At 45.5% G+C, this 19,695-nt stretch overlaps 1 protein-coding gene across 2 annotated transcripts in view; it reads right to left on the bottom strand.

The window, feature by feature from the left end:
* EML6 (EMAP like 6) overlaps nt 1-19,695 on the bottom strand; it is a 151,683-nt gene that overhangs the window by 7,042 nt on the left and 124,946 nt on the right. Inside the window, exons 32-40 of one of the 2 annotated variants that reach the window (XM_033145091.1) lie at nt 18,998-19,096; nt 16,029-16,049; nt 15,472-15,645; nt 14,947-15,155; nt 14,282-14,439; nt 13,519-13,633; nt 12,147-12,335; nt 1,600-1,772; nt 121-283 (exon numbers count right to left, since the gene is read on the bottom strand). In XM_033145091.1, coding sequence (XP_033000982.1) covers nt 121-283; nt 1,600-1,772; nt 12,147-12,335; nt 13,519-13,633; nt 14,282-14,439; nt 14,947-15,155; nt 15,472-15,645; nt 16,029-16,049; nt 18,998-19,096 — 1,301 coding nt within the window. The remainder of the gene's footprint in view (nt 1-120; nt 284-1,599; nt 1,773-12,146; nt 12,336-13,518; nt 13,634-14,281; nt 14,440-14,946; nt 15,156-15,471; nt 15,646-16,028; nt 16,050-18,997; nt 19,097-19,695) is intronic. The other variant, XM_033145092.1, reaches the window with a different exon arrangement.

The following is a 19,695-nucleotide window of genomic DNA, read 5'->3' as shown; positions in this document are numbered from 1 at the left end:
TAAACCACCCAAGTGCAAGAAGGCGATACTTTGCATCAAGAATCCATTTCATCCAGGACACTATCACCAGTATGGAGCCTTCTATAGCAGAAGAGCTGTAAATACAAGGCGAAAACCTACCTGAATGTATCTGCTGTCTGCGGAAAAATCCATCTGAATGACAAAGCTTGGGATATCTTTACAGTAGCCGATGCGGTTCAAGGTGGTGCCTTGGGTGAGATCATAGAAGTCAACGGTGTGTTCCTGTGAGCCCACTGCCAGGAACCGGTTATCAGGGCTGATTCTGCACAGCAAAACAAGAAGGAGCAGGGCTTTGTTAAGACAGTGCTGGGTCATGAAGTGTAAGGAGAGCTCCTCGCTTGGGAAAAAGCTGCATATCATGCTTGGCAAATGATACTTTAGAATGCTTTTCGTTCCTGGGAAGATCATCTGTGGTTTGTTGAGGGGTGCTCAGGTGGTTTGGAAAGCTGTTTTTAAATAAGATGCATGTTCCAGTCAATAGAGAGTTTTCATTTCTTTTACAGGCATGGGGAGAGGAAGCCCAAACTTGTGTGACATAAAACCCTTGAAGATATTTATCCAACTCAATCCGTTTTGTAGTCCTAACTCCTCAGACAAGACCCCTCCTACAGCTTCCAGATCTGCTCAAAAGCACAGCAAGAGAAGACTTCCCTCCCCCCCACTGTCCAAAGATTTCCCCGCTCCTCAGATTATCTGGCATTTCAGCGCAACTTTATTTGTGGTAATGCGACCTGCAAAGGACAGGCTACAGAGCGGAATGGAGTTTCTGCCTAATTAAATTTCCCTTGGAAATCGCTTTGCTCACCAGCTGCAGTATTTGTTCCAGGGGAGAACTTATTTTAGAGATCGTCTTCCCCCCTATGAGGCTGCCCACCTGCTGAAGCCACCTTCAAGAGCCCCAATCTGTATTCCCTTGAGTCACAAAGTGAGGACATCTATGGAAGCAGCAGCACTTTCTTGGTGGTGGCCCCGTGATTATAAATAATATCACTCGAGAGGTGTGGTTAGGGGTTCCAACTCGAAGCTACTAACATGAGTTTGGCCAAACTGCGGGAGGCAGTGAAGGATAGGCGTGCCTGGCGTGCTCTGGTCCATGGGGTCACGAAGAGTCGGACACGACTGAACGACTGAACAACAACAACAACAACAACAATGGTTCTGCAAGGCCTATCATTGCTCTCAACTGCACTTATTGTTCTTTGGCTAGCAAGAACTAGGGATGGCTATGGAATATCCGTTTTATTAGCTTTACAATTTCTTGAAGTTTGGTGTACGTTTAGAACAGGGGAAGCCAATGTGGTACCGGCAAAATGTTGTGGACGACAACTCCCATTATCCACTGGTCATCTTGGCTTGGAGTGATGGGAATTTAGTCCACAACATCTGGAGGGCCCCACGTTACCTATCCTAGGCTTAGTGTGAACTAATGCCACCTGGGCAATGCTTTCCAAAGGAGTACATTCATCAATTTCGCAACAAGCCATTAGCAAGCACCACACAGCGCAAAACCAAATGGCTCACAAGTTGGTCAGTTGCACTTCTGCCCATCTTGGTCACCCCACAACCTAGCCAAAATACCTGATGTCCTGGATGGCAGACTTGCGGTCTCTTTTCTTGCCCCACACTTTAAGGCTGTTCACGAGCAAAATGATGAACTCTCCGTTCTTCATGCCGATGGCGACCATTTCGCCGTCGGGGCTGTAGGCGGCACACCTGGCAGCATGACCCAGGTTCACTTTGTTCAGAAGTTTCTGCGGGATGGAGTTGGCGACACTTTGCTTCAGGGCATCATTTACAACTCAAGAAACTTTCTCTCTCTCTCTCTCTCTCTCTCTCTCTCTCTCTCTCTCTCTCTCTCCCCCCCCATCCTCATTCAGCTACACTGAAGGGGACAGTTCAAATAGCTAAATATCCCATATTGATTATAAATGCCTTAATTGCTTTTCTAACCTGTTTAAAATATAATTTTTCTGTATTGCTGAATATTAAGAGAGACAGTCTCTTAGAGGCAGAGACCTTGGAAAAGGAATGTGCCTAATGTTGCTTCTTCAACTATTTCTGGGAAATCAGCCAAAACTGGCCAGCAGCTTCAAGGTTTTGATAACGGTGTACGGTCTGGAATTAAACAATGGCCTGTTAATACAGAAATAGCACCTTGGCTGTTACCATAGAAACACCATCACGAGAGAGGGGGACGGAAAGCCCATTTTAAGGAATGTGCCGTTAATTGTGGTTAGCCTTTAATGGGCTTAAGAGCTGGTCTTGTTGATTGATCATACTGGAGGCATCAGGCTTGTTGGAGTTGTGTATTCATTACATGTATTGGTATGTATTGATTTATATTTGTGTATTGTTCCTATGGGTCTTTGGGAGAGGGGCAGCTCTGAGTTGTGTGAGCAAGGGGGGGCTCTCAGCCTTGGACGGGATGCATGCGCTTTCTGAGCAGACAGGAGGAATGCAGCTGGAGTTGGCTCCTGCCACCTGTATTAATATTGTATTCAGTCCATTAAGATGTAAGGTATTTCCTAGTTAGTAGACTCATCCCCTGCATGGGTATTATTGATTTATGCTTTTGTATTTCCTATCTAATGCAATAAGTATTATTGCCGGTTAACTGAAGTTATGCTTTCTTGCTGATTAGGCACACACACATGCATACAATAGCGGATCTGTGTGCTCACAAGCTAGGTGATGTTGCTATATTTCTGGGAAGCCTGCCAAGTATATTCAAAGCTCGCCAGGTACACATTCCCAGACTGGGGAGAGCGAGTTGGGGAGGCTTTGGGAGGTTGTACTCCTAAGGAACATGTGAACCTTGAGCCAATTTTCGGTTTCTATTTTCGGTTTCTGTATTGTCTTTATAAGCAGTACGCGCCAGTCTCTCAGTGCTCAGTCCAACTTTTGGATTGTGCCTTTTGCTTTACATATGTAACTCAAAATAAATCCTGCTGAACCCTGCATGGTGTTTTGCCTCTTCGTGTTCCTGAATCCACCGCTCAAGAGCTCAAGAGCCCATTATGGTCTTACATTTGGCGTCCCTGGGTGGGCCAGGGCTCTTTGAGTGTTGGATGCTGACATGAAGGCAGGTCTGTGCCTTTTCTGGTCTGGCTTGTGGTCGCTGTAAACACTTGAAAGTTTCTGTGCACGCCAGGCTACCTTTGACTGGGAAACTGAAAGCCGTTTCTGCGGCCACTGCCTTGCCGCGAAGGAACAGACACAAGGAACAGGAGAAGGAGCAGCGCTGAAGGGCAACCCGCGGGAAGGGTAAGTAAGGAATCCCCCTGGGAGAGGGGATAGGGAAAGAAGAATTGATCATTCTTCTGGGAGGTGGTATAGGTTTGTACGAGTGGACCCGATCAGTCCATAAGACAACTGAAAGCCACTCCCTAGGGTAAGGGTGGACGTCTTGAACGTCTATAAGGGAATTGGGACGTCTTGGATGTCTTAGAAACTGGGAGAGGGCTAGTGGGCACGCACAGGTATAAGACGTGACCCAACGCTGCTCTCAAAAGAGGAAAGGGAACTAGGACGTCTTGGATGTCTTAGAAACTGGGAGAGGGCTAGTGGGCACGCACAGGTATAAGACGTGACCCAACGCTGCTCCCAAAGGAGGAAAAAGGGTTGGACGTAGGTGAAACGTCCAGAAGGGAACCAGAGATAGGTTGGGAAGGTGGTGTGTGAGGCGCCTGTGTGATTGTAAAGAGTGTATGAGTGGGGGACCGTAGAGGAAACCCAAAACTGAGTGTGGATCTCTGCCTTGGCAGAGACGGGACTGGCAAGTAGTGAGATTCCTGTGTGCAGGAGACTGCCCAGGCCACGAACCCCGGGTGCGAGTGTGTGTGTGCAAGCACGTTTGAAGGCGCGGGAAATGGGGGGAGGTTCTTCAACCCCACTGACCCCGCTCCAGTGCATTTTGAACAACTGGAAGTTAGCTAACAAAGGCAATGCCTATGGTATCAAGCTAGACAAAGAAAAGATGAGAAGTCTTTGTGAAGTGGATTGGCCAACACTAGACACCGGATGGCCATCTGAAGGATCCTATGATCCTGTGAAAGTGAACCCACTGTGGGCAGCAGTAATCCAAACACGTTTGGATCAGATTCCATATGTAAATATATGGAAAGGGTGTATAGACCAGAACCCGAAGGAACAATGCAAAAAGAAGATAATGCCATGCTCTGGAGAGAAAGCACAGTTGCAAGTAGCAAGTGATCTCGACAGAACAGATGTAGACATTGTTCAGCAGACAACCCCTTATGTTCCCAGTGCTCCATTCCAACCCCCACCGAGTCAATCGCCGCGAGGCCAGGCTCCAAGGGCAGTAGAGGAACAAGGAGGAGAGACAGAGGCAACAGACCCCAAGGCAGTTCTTCAAACGCCTAAGAGAAGTGTGTATCCCACCCATGAGTTAAACCAACAACCAGAGGATTTGCCATGTACCCCTGGCATCCATGCCAGAACCCCAGAGAACACTGCAGTAAATTACCAAATGGCTAGGCAGATCATGAAGAGGTGGCAGGCTGCTGCAGATGTGTCTGATGGGCTTTTGAGGCTGGCTCAGATAAAAATTAAAGAATCTGAGGAGTATTTAAGAGCCTTCCTGAGTACATACGAGCGGGCGCTAAAACAAGAGGAGCATCAGATGCTAAAAGAAGAAATGGAAAGAGTGAAAGGAATAACTTCTAAGGACCCTGAGAAGGTGATCACGTTGATCACTTCTTTGATGAAAACACTTACCCCTACTTGGGAAGATTGCCAGCAGACATTGCAAACAAGCGAAGAAATGCAGAGAGTACGTACTGAGGCTCGTCGCCTTCTGGCAGACGACAAAGTAGACGAGGGAGAAAGATTGCTTCAATATCCCCTCACAGATCCCAACTGGGATTACAATGAGGCAGATGCCAGGCAGAAGCTCAAATCTTATAGGAGCACTTTGATCCAAGGGCTCATTAGGGCTGCGCAAAAGCCCACCAATATGGCAAAAGTTTCTGAAATTATCCAGAAGCCTGATGAAAGTCCTGCCATGTTCCTGGAAAGACTGAAGGAGGCATTTCGAATCTGGACACCCCTAAACCCAGAGGAGGGGAATAATGAGATATTATTAAAAACTACCTTCATAGCCCAATCAACCCCAGATATCCGCAAGAAAATACTGAAGAAGGGTGGTTTAGAAGGCCATTCATTGGAGTGGACGATAGCAACTGCTCAGCGTTTATATGATAATAGAGATGAGGAAAAGGAAAGGGAACAAGAAAAGTACAGAAAGAAGAAATTGAATATGTTGGCACTGGCTATAGGGGAGAAGCAACAAGGAGAAGAGGAAATGAGGAAGGGAAGAGGACGTGCAACTGAAGGAAGAGGCAGAGAGCGCGGAAACTGGTTTAGGGAGAAACCAGTGTGCGTTGTGCAGCCGAGAAGGCCATTGGATTGGAAAAGGGATGGCCCGAACAGGAGAACGGGCGAAGGCTGAAACCAAGGGGAACCAACCAGTGGAAGAAGAGGAACCAGTGAAAGTCGCTACTCCTCTCATACAGACCGATGGAATAGCGGACAAGGAGGTCCAGTACTCATGGGGCTGGCAAAGTTTTGAGAACCAGCAATAGGGAGGACCAGGTTCACTTTAGGGTTCCCCTGAACTCATGGCCCAGATGTAAATAGGGAACCAAGTGGTCAATTTTATGGAGAATTCAGTAGTTCCAGTGGCAACTACAGCAATCAGCCAGCAGTCAATCAAAGTTACAGGGGCAACAGGGACCAGTCAAGTAAAACCTTTTCTACAACCCATGGAATGCGTGATTGGGGGCGAACGCTGACCCATCAATTCCTAAATATGTCAGAGTGTCCCATCCCTTTGTTGGGTCGAGATCTTCTTACAAAGCTCCAAGCCCAAATTTCATTCTCCGATAAAAGCAGCTTTGTTCAGAATTGGAGGAGATTAGCGAGATATGCAACAGTTGAAGCAGGTCCTTTGGATCCGGGAACGTCAGCTCAGACAGCTGAATTAGTGGCCCTCACCCAAGTACTATGGTTGGCCAATGTACGAACTGTAAACATCTATACAGACTTTGAGTATGCTTTCCTCATACTAACGAGGATGAAGCTATATGGAAAGAATGTTGGTGGCTGGAATCAGATGGGCGCAAATGTGAAACGCCGAAACCAGCTAGCAGAACTGTTGGGAGCCGTTTGGACCCCTGAGATGATAGCCGTGAGGCACTACAAAGGGCACCAGAGAGGAAAGGAACCTGTGACCCGAGGGAATAGGGCGGCCGATGGAGCAGCAAAAGGAAGCTGAGCCTCCCTGTGCCGAAGTTTTTGTGTTTGAGGCACCTATCCGGAGCAAGATAACTGCAGTTCCAGTGCAGAATGCAGCAATTGAAGTCAGTGACCTAGGTATGGCCGAACATGCCGCACTTGGCTTACTACCAGAAAGCACAGAGAATGTTGTAGTTGAAATCAGAAACCAGTATTTCCAAAGGCAAAGGCAAAGGCAAAGGCAAAGGCAAAGGAAAGGCAAAGGCAAAGGCAAAGGCAAAGGCAATGGTAAATGAAAAACTTGAACCTCTCCGTGCTGAGACGGTAGAAGAAGACTTGCCCACAAGAAAGGTGGAAGTGCAGGTCTACAAGCAGAATGCAGAGACTGAGATCCATGTGTGGAGAATAGAAACGGATGGCCGTGTCAAAGAGGTGGAAATAAAGTTCCTCCCAGAGTAGGTAGAAGCAGAGGCAGCAGACTTAAAGGAGAACTTGGAGCCTTTCACAAAGGCGGAAGAATCAAATGTGTCTGTTTGTGTGGAGGCCATCACGGGGAAGCCAGATGTAAAGGTGAAAGCAGAGGTTCCTGCAGAGAAGGCAGAAACAGTGGCCTCATCAGATCGGCCAGATGAAAGGCTAGATATGGAAACACCTGCAGAGAAGGTGGATATAGAGTTTGCTGTAGAGATTGCCAAGGAAAAAAGTAAAGCGAGGTTCTTGCAAAGACGTTGAGGCAGAGGACTTCACAAAGCAAAGAAGATGGCATCCTCTATAGGAACAGCAGAAGGTGATATTATTCTTAAGGAAAGGAAAACAGGAGCCCCCATAGAAAAGGCAGCCCTCAAGGCTGGTGTGAAGGTCTTTGCAGAGAAGGAGGGCGCAAAGTGGAAGTGAAATTTCCTCCTGAGAAGGTGCATAAGGAGATCTTTTCAGAACAGTCAGAAGAATTATGGAAGTGGAAGCCGCAGCCTCCAAGCAGCCAGATCTACAGGAGATCCTGCAGAATGTGGAGAATGAGGTCGGTTTCAACTCTGAGGTAGAAGATACTTCAGATTCCCTTGCGACATGTGTTGAGGTAAATTCTGATAAAGCCTCTGTAATTGGTGACAGGACTGAAGCTCCTGAGCAGAGGGAAATGCAAGATGTTTATGCAGTTGTTATTGAGGGGCCTTCAAAGAATGAAGTAGAAGATGACCCTGCCCTAAAAACATCAACAGAGCAAGCTGTAGCTGAGAGATCTATGGAGAGGGGAGTAGCTGAAGTCTCAGCACCTGATCAAAAGGTAGTGAATGTCATCCAAATGGATGTAGCAGATGCCAGCCATACCTTGAGATGGGCAGGCACGGAAGAAAGTTGAAGTTGATGTTCCAGAAAGTAATGAACCGAAGGATGTCACGCTTGTAACTGCAACTGAAGGATCTTTGCAGAATGACAAGGAAGATGCGCTTACTTTGGGATCAAAACGCACTAAGGCCGAGTTAACAGAGGATGACACTGTGAAAAAGTGTGGCAACTGTGGATCCCCCGAGAAGAAGAAGAAAAAAAAAAAAAGAGAAGAAGAAAAAAGAGGTTGGAAGCAGAGAGCTAGCAACTGAAGCGAAATTCACAGGAATAGTAGCAACTGCATCAGTAAAGGCCAAAGGTGGAGGCACCCTCACCTCGGACTCTGGTGCTTTATCAGAGGAAGGAAAGAGTTCTGTCACAGAAGGCAGTGAAGCAGGTGCTAGTAGCAGAAGAAAAAAAAAGAAAAAAAAATCAACAGGAAAATGTACTTTGTGCAGCTCCAGTGCAGCAAGAAGTAACCACAGAAGCAATTACAGCTAGAGAAGAAACTTCAGGAGTTGAAGAAGCAGCTGAAGTATCCTGTGCTGAAGAGACAACGGAAATGGTTTCAGCTGTTTCGAGAAATGTTATAGATATTGAGCATGATGTGCAATCACTGTCTCAGATTTTTGTCTTTGAACAGGTGGACCCAGACTAGAACGCCTTGTGTGCTGGTGGAACCGTTGCCGCTATCGAATCAGGAGCCGAGTGTGGGTCAACATACCGCCCCATTCTGCGAGGCCTGGCGAGGGCAGCGTACTGTTCTCCTGTCTATTCCAACGACAGTGAAAGTTACCGGTACCATCCCGTGGGTCCACCGTCCGCGTGTGAAGGAAGTTGAAGCAGATTGGACAGTGATCCCTGATTATTTCTCGATGTCCGCGAGACGACAGCCCTGCTGGTGCCACACCCGGGAAGCTGGCACCTCTACGCACGGCAGAAGAAACTGGGAAACATCAGCAGCTGATCGGTATCAGGACAGTTGGACAGCAGGACAGTGCTACCATTGGTTTGTCCAACCAGTCAAGGCAGGGCCTATAGGGCCACTGGGGAACAGGAGTGGGTCCATAGACCGTTCCTCCTAATCCGGAAGGTGGGCATCACACACGAGGTGTATTGCTTTACAGGAATCGCTATAGCCACAGGGGCCAAGCGATATACCAGGACCGTCTGAGTCAGGAATTAGAAAGGAGGTGTGTACGGTGCAAGTCAGTTTCCCCCCCGTCAATAAATGGAAGGGTCACTCCCTCAGGTGGAGGTTCCAGGAACCCAGGGTCAGGAAGAAACAGTAGTTAAGCTGCTTGGAATACTTCCAACAGCAGGAAATCTTCCTGTGGTACGTGTGGCCTATACGTTGATCCCCAAAGGTGGAGAGCAGAGAAATGATGCCCCACGAGAACACCACGCAAAGAGAGAATACACTGAGTTTTCTAGGTGTTAGCATCATGTTAACTATACTTTACATGGTGGTGGTATTTCTTTTCCTATTGAGGCACCTACAGGAGCGTAGGTTGTGGGGAGGAACCCAAAGGAAATTGCTCGGTACGCATGTCAGGCCCCATAGATGCAAAGGGTGAAAAATGCCTTTGATACCCATCCCATTGAACCTGATTGCTTTAAATACGAACATGCATACCATTGCGGGAGAGTTAATGATGTTACTACCCCTATAAATGGAGAGGAGGTGCTACCTGATAGTGGCTCACAATTGGTCTCCATGGCCGAGGACCATATCTGTTTGTTATTTTGTTATCCATTTACATGGCCCCTTGTTTAGCCCAATGTGTCCAAAAGTGTATTCCTGATTCTGTGCAAAGGATAACTGATCCCTATAAAATGACCCTGTATCGCAGTTTGGCTCAGGAGGATTCATCAGACGAACTCGTACTTGGAAAGTCCGAGTTGTCTGAAGAGAAAAGGAGGGAATGAAGGGGACAGTTCAAATAGCTAAATATCCCATATTGATTATAAATGCCTTAATTGCTTTTCTAACCTGTTTAAAATATAATTTTTCTGTATTGCTGAATATTAAGAGAGACAGTCTCTTAGAGGCAGAGACCTTGGAAAAGGAATGTGCCTAATGTTGCTTCTTCAACTATTTCTGGGAAATCAGCCAAAACTGGCCAGCAGCTTCAAGGTTTTGATAACGGTGTACGGTCTGGAATTAAACAATGGCCTGTTAATACAGAAATAGCACCTTGGCTGTTACCATAGAAACACCATCACGAGAGAGGGGGACGGAAAGCCCATTTTAAGGAATGTGCCGTTAATTGTGGTTAGCCTTTAATGGGCTTAAGAGCTGGTCTTGTTGATTGATCATACTGGAGGCATCAGGCTTGTTGGAGTTGTGTATTCATTACATGTATTGGTATGTATTGATTTATATTTGTGTATTGTTCCTATGGGTCTTTGGGAGAGGGGCAGCTCTGAGTTGTGTGAGCAAGGGGGGGCTCTCAGCCTTGGACGGGATGCATGCGCTTTCTGAGCAGACAGGAGGAATGCAGCTGGAGTTGGCTCCTGCCACCTGTATTAATATTGTATTCAGTCCATTAAGATGTAAGGTATTTCCTAGTTAGTAGACTCATCCCCTGCATGGGTATTATTGATTTATGCTTTTGTATTTCCTATCTAATGCAATAAGTATTATTGCCGGTTAACTGAAGTTATGCTTTCTTGCTGATTAGGCACACACACATGCATACAATAGCGGATCTGTGTGCTCACAAGCTAGGTGATGTTGCTATATTTCTGGGAAGCCTGCCAAGTATATTCAAAGCTCGCCAGGTACACATTCCCAGACTGGGGAGAGCGAGTTGGGGAGGCTTTGGGAGGTTGTACTCCTAAGGAACATGTGAACCTTGAGCCAATTTTCGGTTTCTATTTTCGGTTTCTGTATTGTCTTTATAAGCAGTACGCGCCAGTCTCTCAGTGCTCAGTCCAACTTTTGGATTGTGCCTTTTGCTTTACATATGTAACTCAAAATAAATCCTGCTGAACCCTGCATGGTGTTTTGCCTCTTCGTGTTCCTGAATCCACCGCTCAAGAGCTCAAGAGCCCATTATGGTCTTACAACACCAGTTCATGCAGCTGAACAATGCTGGCATCAACTTTCTGACTGGGACTTTGTACCCAACCCCAGTTTCTGGATCAGGAGTCGAACCATGCACACTGCATGGTTCTTCATGCAGTCAGGGATACAAGCAGGGAAGTTAGTTTCTGCATGCATATGCCGCTTAACTGGGTTGCGGTGATATTTACCAAGATATCATAAGAACGTAAAGAGAGTCCTACAGAATCAGTCCAAAGCAAGGCCGGATTTAGGTTTGATGAGGCCTAAGCTACTGAAGGTAATGGGGCCCTTTATATGTCCAGCTGTCCTTTGTCAACAACAAACTGTCACTGTTTTTTTGTGTTGAATATCTGCTATATGGTAATTTATGGACCTAATAGGTATCTAAAGCCATTTGCACATAACAAAATATGTATTTTATCAAAGTAATTGATATAGAAATGAGCAAACCAGTGATGTTTTAGGGAGCAGGCTAGCAGGCGGGGCCCATTACTTACATCATAGGAGCCTACACAACACAAAACACTGTTGCTGTATGTAGTTTTTATTTTATTTGTTTTTTATCTTATATTTTGGAAATGTACATCCAGTTTTTCCCCTTTAAAAATTTTTTGGGGGCCCCCAAGGGAGTGGGGCCCTAAGCTATAGGTTGTTTAGTTTATACGTAAATCTGGCACTGGTCCAAAGGCCTATTTAGTCCAGGAGCCTGTTCTCACAGTGACCCACTGGATGTCAACAGGAAGACCCTAAGTAGGTCATGACCACACCTGCACTTTCTCCACGTGAATCGGCCGCTGAGCCTGAAGGTGTTATCCTGGCAAGCAGCCATTGATAGCTTTATTCTCCATGAATTTGTTTAATTCTCTTTTGAAGCCCTTCGACATGGGAGGCCATAACTACACACTGTGGTAGTTTAACTCTCTGATGCGTGAAGAAGTACCTCATTTCCTACAATATCTGCCTGGTAGCTTGGTTAAAACAGCAGGTTTGCAAACACAGTGGCTTCAGATCCCTTGATATACAACTCTGGGTTTCATTCGGTTGGCAGCAGAACCAGTTTCAACCAACTGAAAAATGCCCCGATGTTCTTTGTTAATCAGATAATCTGAAATGCTTCACATCTTTACAGCTTGCTTGGGAAAGCCCTTAAAGGTATATAAGTAATAATGATAAGGTGTGATAACTGGAGGTTTGCCAAGGGACCTGGAGTTCAAGCAACACCTTTGTAAGTCACTAGCCATGATCAAAGTTAAGGACATGTGGCTCAACTGAATCTCATTTGTACTCAACAGTTCACCAGTAAAATAGGGGTTGTGTTAACCCTCTGTGTAGAGTTGCTGTCAGGGCAAACACAAGAGATTATGAAGCATTTTGGAAATGAGAAGTGCAATGATAAATTCTAAGCTCCAACAACAGGAGGAGCCTATAATTTTCCTAAGCACACCGAAGGCTGCAATTCAACCCTAGCACCTCTTACTTTGTCACAAAGGTCCCAGATCCTTGCGGTGCCATCATTACTAGCAGAGATGAAGATGTCTTTGGAGGGATGAGTAGCCAAGCCCCAAATCTCTCCTTCCATGTGGCTGTCAATCAGCAGGTTAGAAGCACCATTTTTTTCTCCAATTTCAATTATTTCTCCATCTTTGGTTCCCACTAAAATTTTGCCCTGTTGATATTTCAAAGTCCAAGTCAGTATTTATGTATTATTATTATTATTTTAAAAAAACTCTACTTAGAGAAGCATGAATTATATTATTATTATTAGTCATTTCATTTCTATACTGATATGTTTTGTTTTGTTTTTAATCCTCAAAGCGGCTTGCAACCTACATTAAAACATCAAATAAAACTATCCAGAATAAAGCATTGCTGAAGAAAGTCAAACATAAAGTATACGTTCAAAGCAACGTAATTAACAGGAAACTAAAATATTATCTCAAGGATTTCAAAATAAAGCACTGCAAAGGAAGTCAACCACAGAATGCACATGTAACGTAGCAAAGTTAACAAAGGAAGTCTTTAAAAACTGTCTTAAACATTACTTTTGTTCTGCATCCAATGCTGATCAAAGGAAGAGAGAGGAACAGGAAGTACTACATGCTCCTTCCTCTCCAGGGGAGGAGGGGATGACATCACAGAGAACCCTCTCTACCAATTATATTTCTATGGTCTGAGTATCTGCCTATTAGCAATACAGCTCTGTGGACTTAGCCCTTTCCCATGCTCACTAGCAAAAATATGCATTTGTTAGGTTTGGCTGCTAATCTCCCACACATGGGAGCTGCAAGGTTGTTCCAACAAGTTTCCCCACCTACCCACCAAGATGTTAAGCAGATGCAGAGAATGCTGCGCTACTCACAAGAAATTCTGTCCTTGCAGGTGTTATAAGAATTGTATTTTTTTACTTATATCACAGGAATCTTGGGCTTGGAGGTGGGCTCTGTGTCTAGGGGGCTGCGCCTCCTCTTTCTATCGACACACTGACTCTCCTTGGGAGACACCACCAGATACTCCTCCACCTCTGGATGCTTCTGCTGTGTCACGTCAGGCTGTGCTCAGCTATCTCATCCCTACCATTCATCACCCTCTTCCCCAAGTGTCTGCGACTCGTGGCCAGAATAAGGAAACCCAGAGGGAATCAAGACAGATTGTCTGCTAGATATTCAGAACCATCTGTCTCAAACACCTACTTGTCCCTACCCATTGGAGCTTCCTAGCTCCCTTTTCTCCATAAGCGGAATCTCTCTCGAAGTGCAGGTCACTTTTTATTGTTTTGCTAAACACTCGATCTTAACGGGAGCCGCTTGCGAGGAGAACAAACGGCAATGCATTTTGTGTATCTCACGTACTTTGCCTCGGCACACTGAACGGACACACTCCACGATTTGCCCTGTCTCAAGCTGAAATGCCCGGCAGCGTTTCATCTCCTGATCCCACAGTTTCACAGCACCTCCTTCTTTCGTCCTGGGGGGGGGGGTAAAAGTATGCAGGATGTCATTTAACATAGCTTCCACGCAGGAGCGTCTTAGCCATAGAGGCTGGTGGTGCGGGGAACCACAGCGCCACGTTCTGGAGGGTGCCAGGGAAGTGGCGGAGGCTAGATGCGGCACCTCCCGGCATCAGCTTGTCGCCCTCGCCCACCTCCACCATGCCGCAGCATGGCTGGAGCCTCCTCCCTGCCAGAGGAGCAGCCCTCCATCATGCCGCGCCGCGGAAGGAAACGTGGAGGTGGGGTGGGGAGCGCTGGAGGGATCCTTGCACCACGGCGCCAGATAAGCTTAAGACGGCCCTGCTCCCACGTTCCCTTTAAAGGCTGGCTGTGTCTTTCCTGCAATGACTGCAAGGCATATGCATGTCTGAAAACAAGTAGTAACCCTACCCACCCCACCCCAACAGGTTGGTTGCATGTTTAGCATGTTTTCAGATGCACGAATGCCCTATAAGTAGCACAAAAAATGCAAGCGGCCAAAGGTGGAGATGTATTTTGTTGCAGCATGCAAAGCAGACTTTCTTCTTTGGGAATTAACAGTGATTTGAACTCCTCTCTGAAGAAGTGGAGCAACTGTCAAGCGGTGTGGCATCTGCAAACAGAAACAAGCTATAGTCTCTTACGGTCTTTCTTTCCCTCCAGTAACAATGAGTCCGTCGCGAAGAGTTGTGTACATTGTAAAGACGGGCCCAGTGTGAGCTTTTGCCACCAGTCTGATTAGAAAGTGATCCTTCCAGACATAAACATCTCCATTTATGGCACCAGTGAAAGTAAGGTTATTCTGAAAGAAACAGTAATGAGCTGCCTTGTAAATGACATTAATTAAAGGACTCTCTTACTTCTCAGCATAATTAACCACAATCTTGTAGGTCACAGATTGTCAGCTACTCCAGACCTGTGCACTTTGGAATTTACAATGACCACTCATGAATGGACGGATTCCATTCTGAAGTTGGTGCACTCTTAGCAGAATGTCTCGGTTCCAATATGCCTAGTTAAACAACCTTTGGTCAAATGGGTGGGAGACGTTGGAGGTGGTTTGGATGGACATGCTTAGCAGCACAGGACTTCCTTGTTACCAGAGGCTATAGAAATGAAGAAGCAACTCATATCATTGAGATAGAGGTGAGCAACTCTGCAGCCTGTTTACTTGCAAGTAAGTGTCTTTGTTTTCAGTGGGACTTACTTCCTAGGAAGTAGATTTCAGATTGCAGCCTTAGCCATTGGGGGGCGGCGGAAATATCCTGCCTCCCTGCTGAAAATCCCACAAGTAAAAGCACAAACTCACCGCTCCAAAGGCCACAGAAAGCATGGTTTGCATTTTGGCATCTTCCAACGAACCAATGACTCCCTTTTTATAGAGCAAAGCGCTTCCAGCCAGAGTCCAGAATTTCATGTGTTTGACTCCAACAGAGACAAACTGGGTGTCTGAATCTGGACGGAACTCTACAACAAAGATCCTTTCTAGGTGGCCTCCTCTGCTTGCAATTTTAGCACCTGCGGAAATCGGAAGGGAGCGGCAAATCAGTAAACACAACAGATGCATCGGTGTTCGTTAAAACCACCACACACACTTTTAAAAAGTTGTTTAACATTTAATGTGTGGCTTTGCCTTTGGAATTCGTGGTTCTTTCAGCCACCGTATTGGCCCGAATATAAGCCACACTTTTCCTCCCAAATTCCGGCCGCAAAAAGTTAAAGTGCGGCTTATATTCCCCACCCACCCCCCCTTGAATTTTAAAGGTGCGTCCTATTTGCGGATGCGGCTTATATGCGGGCCAATAGGGTAGTAAGAAAGAGACTGTGTACTCACCTTCCTGCCATCTCCACACTGTGATTGTATGTTCAGGATCAACTCCCACAGACACTAGGAGCTTGCCAGTAGCGCTGAAGTTGACGTAATTCACTCCTTTGGAATGGAAGCAACGCAGCATGGACAGAGTCTGCTTAGTCATAGCATCCCATATGTGGATAGAAGGTGTTGTACCTGGTTTATTTTAAAAGGAATGGGGAATTAAGGTGTCATTTGAAGTCATCCATCTTGAGAGGCAGGTGCATTTTATCAACAATAAGGCAGCTAAGACAAAGCCACCTGCGTCCCTCCCCAAGAACCACATGTAGTAATAGCTCATGGAACACACATGAGTGGGTTGGGGGGGGGGAATATCGGACTTCATGACGGGAGACCATGTTCTAAAATGATCGTAAGGAAATGGTTCATGGAAAGATGCACAAAACCACGCACAGAAACCAAACCTGCCCATGTTCAACTTGTATCTGCAGTTGACATAGATACAACAACAGGAGGAGCATGAAAAGGATCTGACGCGACTTTTCTGACTAGGACTCACAGGAGAGGAAAAGCCTTACCTGGAAATTCTGTCATATCACCTGCATGGTGTGGGCAATGGCAAATGAGAAAGCACCAAGGGAAAACAATAGCGGAAATAAGTCACTGTTTCTAATGCTGAAGTGCTCAACATCAGCACCAGAAGGAAGAAGCACCGTAAATAAATAAATAAAATAAAATACAAATCAACATGAATATGGATAAATAAACAACAAAAACAAAAGAAAGGCAGGAATATAGTTGAATTATATATTCAACGTAATGCATTTCTGCTGATACCTGTAGGGAACCAAAATTGCCCCAATGCAGTGGGCTATTCTGGGGGGGGGGGGAGAGAATTTCCAGTGCAGACTGATGGAAATGTAATGCTGGCTTCCTCTTCACTTCTGCCAAGAGATCATGAGCCAGTCTTGTGAATGTAGCTCCCTACTCCCCTCTCAGCAAGCACCCTCTTAACCACAGGAATGGACAACACTGGAACTGACCTTAGCTTCCGTTAATATTAACCTGATTTTGAACCCTACCTTAGAATCATAGAATCTTACAAGTTGGAAGGGACCCAGGAATCATCTAGTCCAACCCCCTGCAATGCAGGAATCTCAGTTAAAGCATCCACGACAGATGGATGTTTAAAACTACGTTTTCAGATCCTGGTTAAATATTCCAGGGAGGATCTACCCTCATGGTTTTTAACGTTAAGGAAGCGTTAAGGAATGGTTTTGATAACGTAGATGGACACATTGAGGTCCTACTTTTTACGTTCATAATGTGTTATTACCTTGCCATTTATTGCTTATTTTTATAGCTTTATACTGCTATGTAGGTAAAACGCTGCTCATACACCCCTATGTAGGGTTTTACCTTTTTTTTATTTTTACTGTATTTAAACTCCAACCGCCCTCCAATGGTATTCGAGGGGTGATGTTCAGGGAGGGAGGAAGAATTAAAATGTGGAGCAGACACAAGCAGCAGGGATAGAAACAGCGTTTTGGAATAGGGTGTGGCTGGGTATTACTTACATTTGACCCCCCCCCCCTCAAAAAAAAAAAAAACCAAGGTAAAGAACATTTTAATTAACAAGTATGAGCGATGACGTTTTAGAACGGCATATCTAATATTGTTGTAATAGGGGGAAATAATGTTAAATAGGTCCATGTAGATCCAGCCCAAGTTGTAAAATGATGTCAAACCCCCTACACACATACCCATGATGTCAAAACATTGCCAAGCCCTGCTCCACCACCAAAGAGGAACGGAATTTTTTACCGGCCAACACAGCCAGCCAGTAAATATTCTCAGTTCCTTAAATATTACTATATTTATATCTATCTATCTATCTATCTATCTATATCTCGGTCAGGCGTTTTGTGTGTTTAGATTTACTTTCCTGACGGATATCCACAAAGACAAGAGAGGAAAGGGAGATTTCCTTTGGAAATGTTGTCGAGAGCCTCAAGCCTAATATGTCATCGGCAGGAGAAGTTTCAACTTAAACCTCTCAGTTCGTGAAGTGCAGTGATTGTGTTAGGCCCCAAATCATCTATCTGCATGCAGGCAGTTTCAAGCTCTTAAAGAAACACAGGCATTTTATTAGGTAGCTATAAATAGAGAGTTCCAGTGGAAATGCTGACTGAGTCTGAATGAGAACTGGGGTTCCTTCCATGTGGCAGGTTAATGAGATGACAGCGAATTAAGGAAGCCATGGTAAATGGCAGCACACCAAACAGCTGCTATCCGGAGATTCCCCAAAGACACACAGGGGCTATTTTCATGATAGCTTTTTGCTTGGGTAATATCAAAGGTGCTAGCTAGAGTAGAGGACACATTTTGCATGTAAAAACTGTCAGGGTTAATGCCTAGCATTGCCTACTGAATCCTATCTCTTCATTGCGGTCAATTACCAGTATTCAAAAGGGAAACTTAGGTCTGAAGAGATGAAATAGCACCAAACAAAGCACAATCGAGGACCATAACAATGAAATAACTTGCACCTGTATCACAGCATAGAACATCAAGCATAGAAAGCAAAAATTAAAGTTTGCTAAAAAAAAAAAAACCAGTCCTAGGTGGGTTTTACATGCAGCAATGTAGCATTTAGACCAGGGGTTGGCTAACTTTTCCACTGGCGGGCCGAATCGCCCGTGAGTGGGAGCACCTGTGCACATGCGCACTGCTCTTTTGGAGCCATGGAGGGGGAGGAGGAAGCCATGGCTGCGTCCTGGAAGTCAGTCCCCACGCGGAGCTAAACCGGCGCGGGGACTGACTGAGCAGGCGGCAAGGACCAGGGGCTGGTTTAACAACCCCCTCGGGCCATATACGGCCAGCGGACCATAGTTTGCAGACGCCTGATTTAGACAGAAGAGAAGAAGAAGAAGAAGAAGAAGAAGAAGAAGAAGAAGAAGAAGAAGAAGAAGAGTTTGGATTTGATATCCCGCTTTTCACTATCCGAAGGAGTCTCAAAGTGGCTAACATTCTCCTTTCCCTTCCTCCCCCACAACAAACACTCTTTGAGGTGAATGGAGCCGAGAGACTTCAGAGAAGTGTGACTAGCTGAAGGTCACCCAGCAGCTGCATGTGGAGGAGCAGAGACGCGAACCCGGTTCCCCAGATTACGAGTCTACCGCTCTTAACCACTACACCACTGGCGTTCTCTCCAGATTCACAGGGATGTTTCCCTTGACTATTTGCCTGAGACCTTAGGGAGTTGCTACGTGTCCGAGCAGAAAATTCTGGCCTAGGTGGTCTCCTTATATTGGGTTCAGAATGAAGATGCCCATCCAATAGCAGGATGCGTGGGTGGGTGGCGAAAAATAATTCAGGAAGGATAACTCTGTCCAGTTTCATACTCCCTACATCTAAACAGAGGGCCAGCATCATAGAATCATAGAATTGTAGAGTTGGAAGGGATCCCGGGGGTCATCTAGTCCAGCCCCCTGCAATGCAGGAATCTCAACTAAATACTTTACTTTTAACTTGACTATGAACCTACCAATCTGGCTGGTTGCCACCACGTTTTTGTACTTTGGGTGCTGGTTGACTGTTAGGCAGAGGATGTCATCTGTATGCTCCAGGTAGAAAGTCTGGCTTCCTATGCGATTCCAAAGAAAGATTGGCTTTAGAATAGAAATTGAAACAGAGGCAATTGCAATATATGTACAAAGGTCAGTACTAAAAAAAAAAAGAACTTATCTGAAGAGGGGAAAAGGAAATTATCACTTCTGTTTGTATAAGAACAATTGAAACCTGATATAAGAATAGCTTTTAGACCATTTCAACAATGATTTATGCTGCAATCCTAACTTTGCTTATCTGGAAGGGTGCTGTATTGAATTCAACAGGACTTACTTCTCAGCAAAGATGAGTTAGTGATTTCGCTGAACATTTGTTTATGCCATCCTACATCATCTATCCATTATTTACTTAAAATGCCAGCTCTAAAGAGGGATTGTGGTTTGCATTCATAAGAGATTTCATCCCTGATACCTCAGGTGAAAGGGTCTCAGTCGGAGAGTGGAGCAAGGAAATAACTGCAACCAAGTCCATGGGAAGTTACTACCATTCAGAGTAGACAATACTGGACCAATAACAACAATAATTTTATTATTTCTATGCTGCCCATCTGTCTGGGTTTCCCCAGCCACTCTGGGCAGCTCCCAAAAGATTATTAAAAGCACAATAAAACATCAC

Source organism: Lacerta agilis, chromosome 3 (genome assembly GCF_009819535.1).
Source record: "Lacerta agilis isolate rLacAgi1 chromosome 3, rLacAgi1.pri, whole genome shotgun sequence".
NCBI classification, from domain to species: domain Eukaryota; kingdom Metazoa; phylum Chordata; class Lepidosauria; order Squamata; family Lacertidae; genus Lacerta; species Lacerta agilis.
This window is presented reverse-complemented; position numbering and strand designations above follow the sequence as displayed.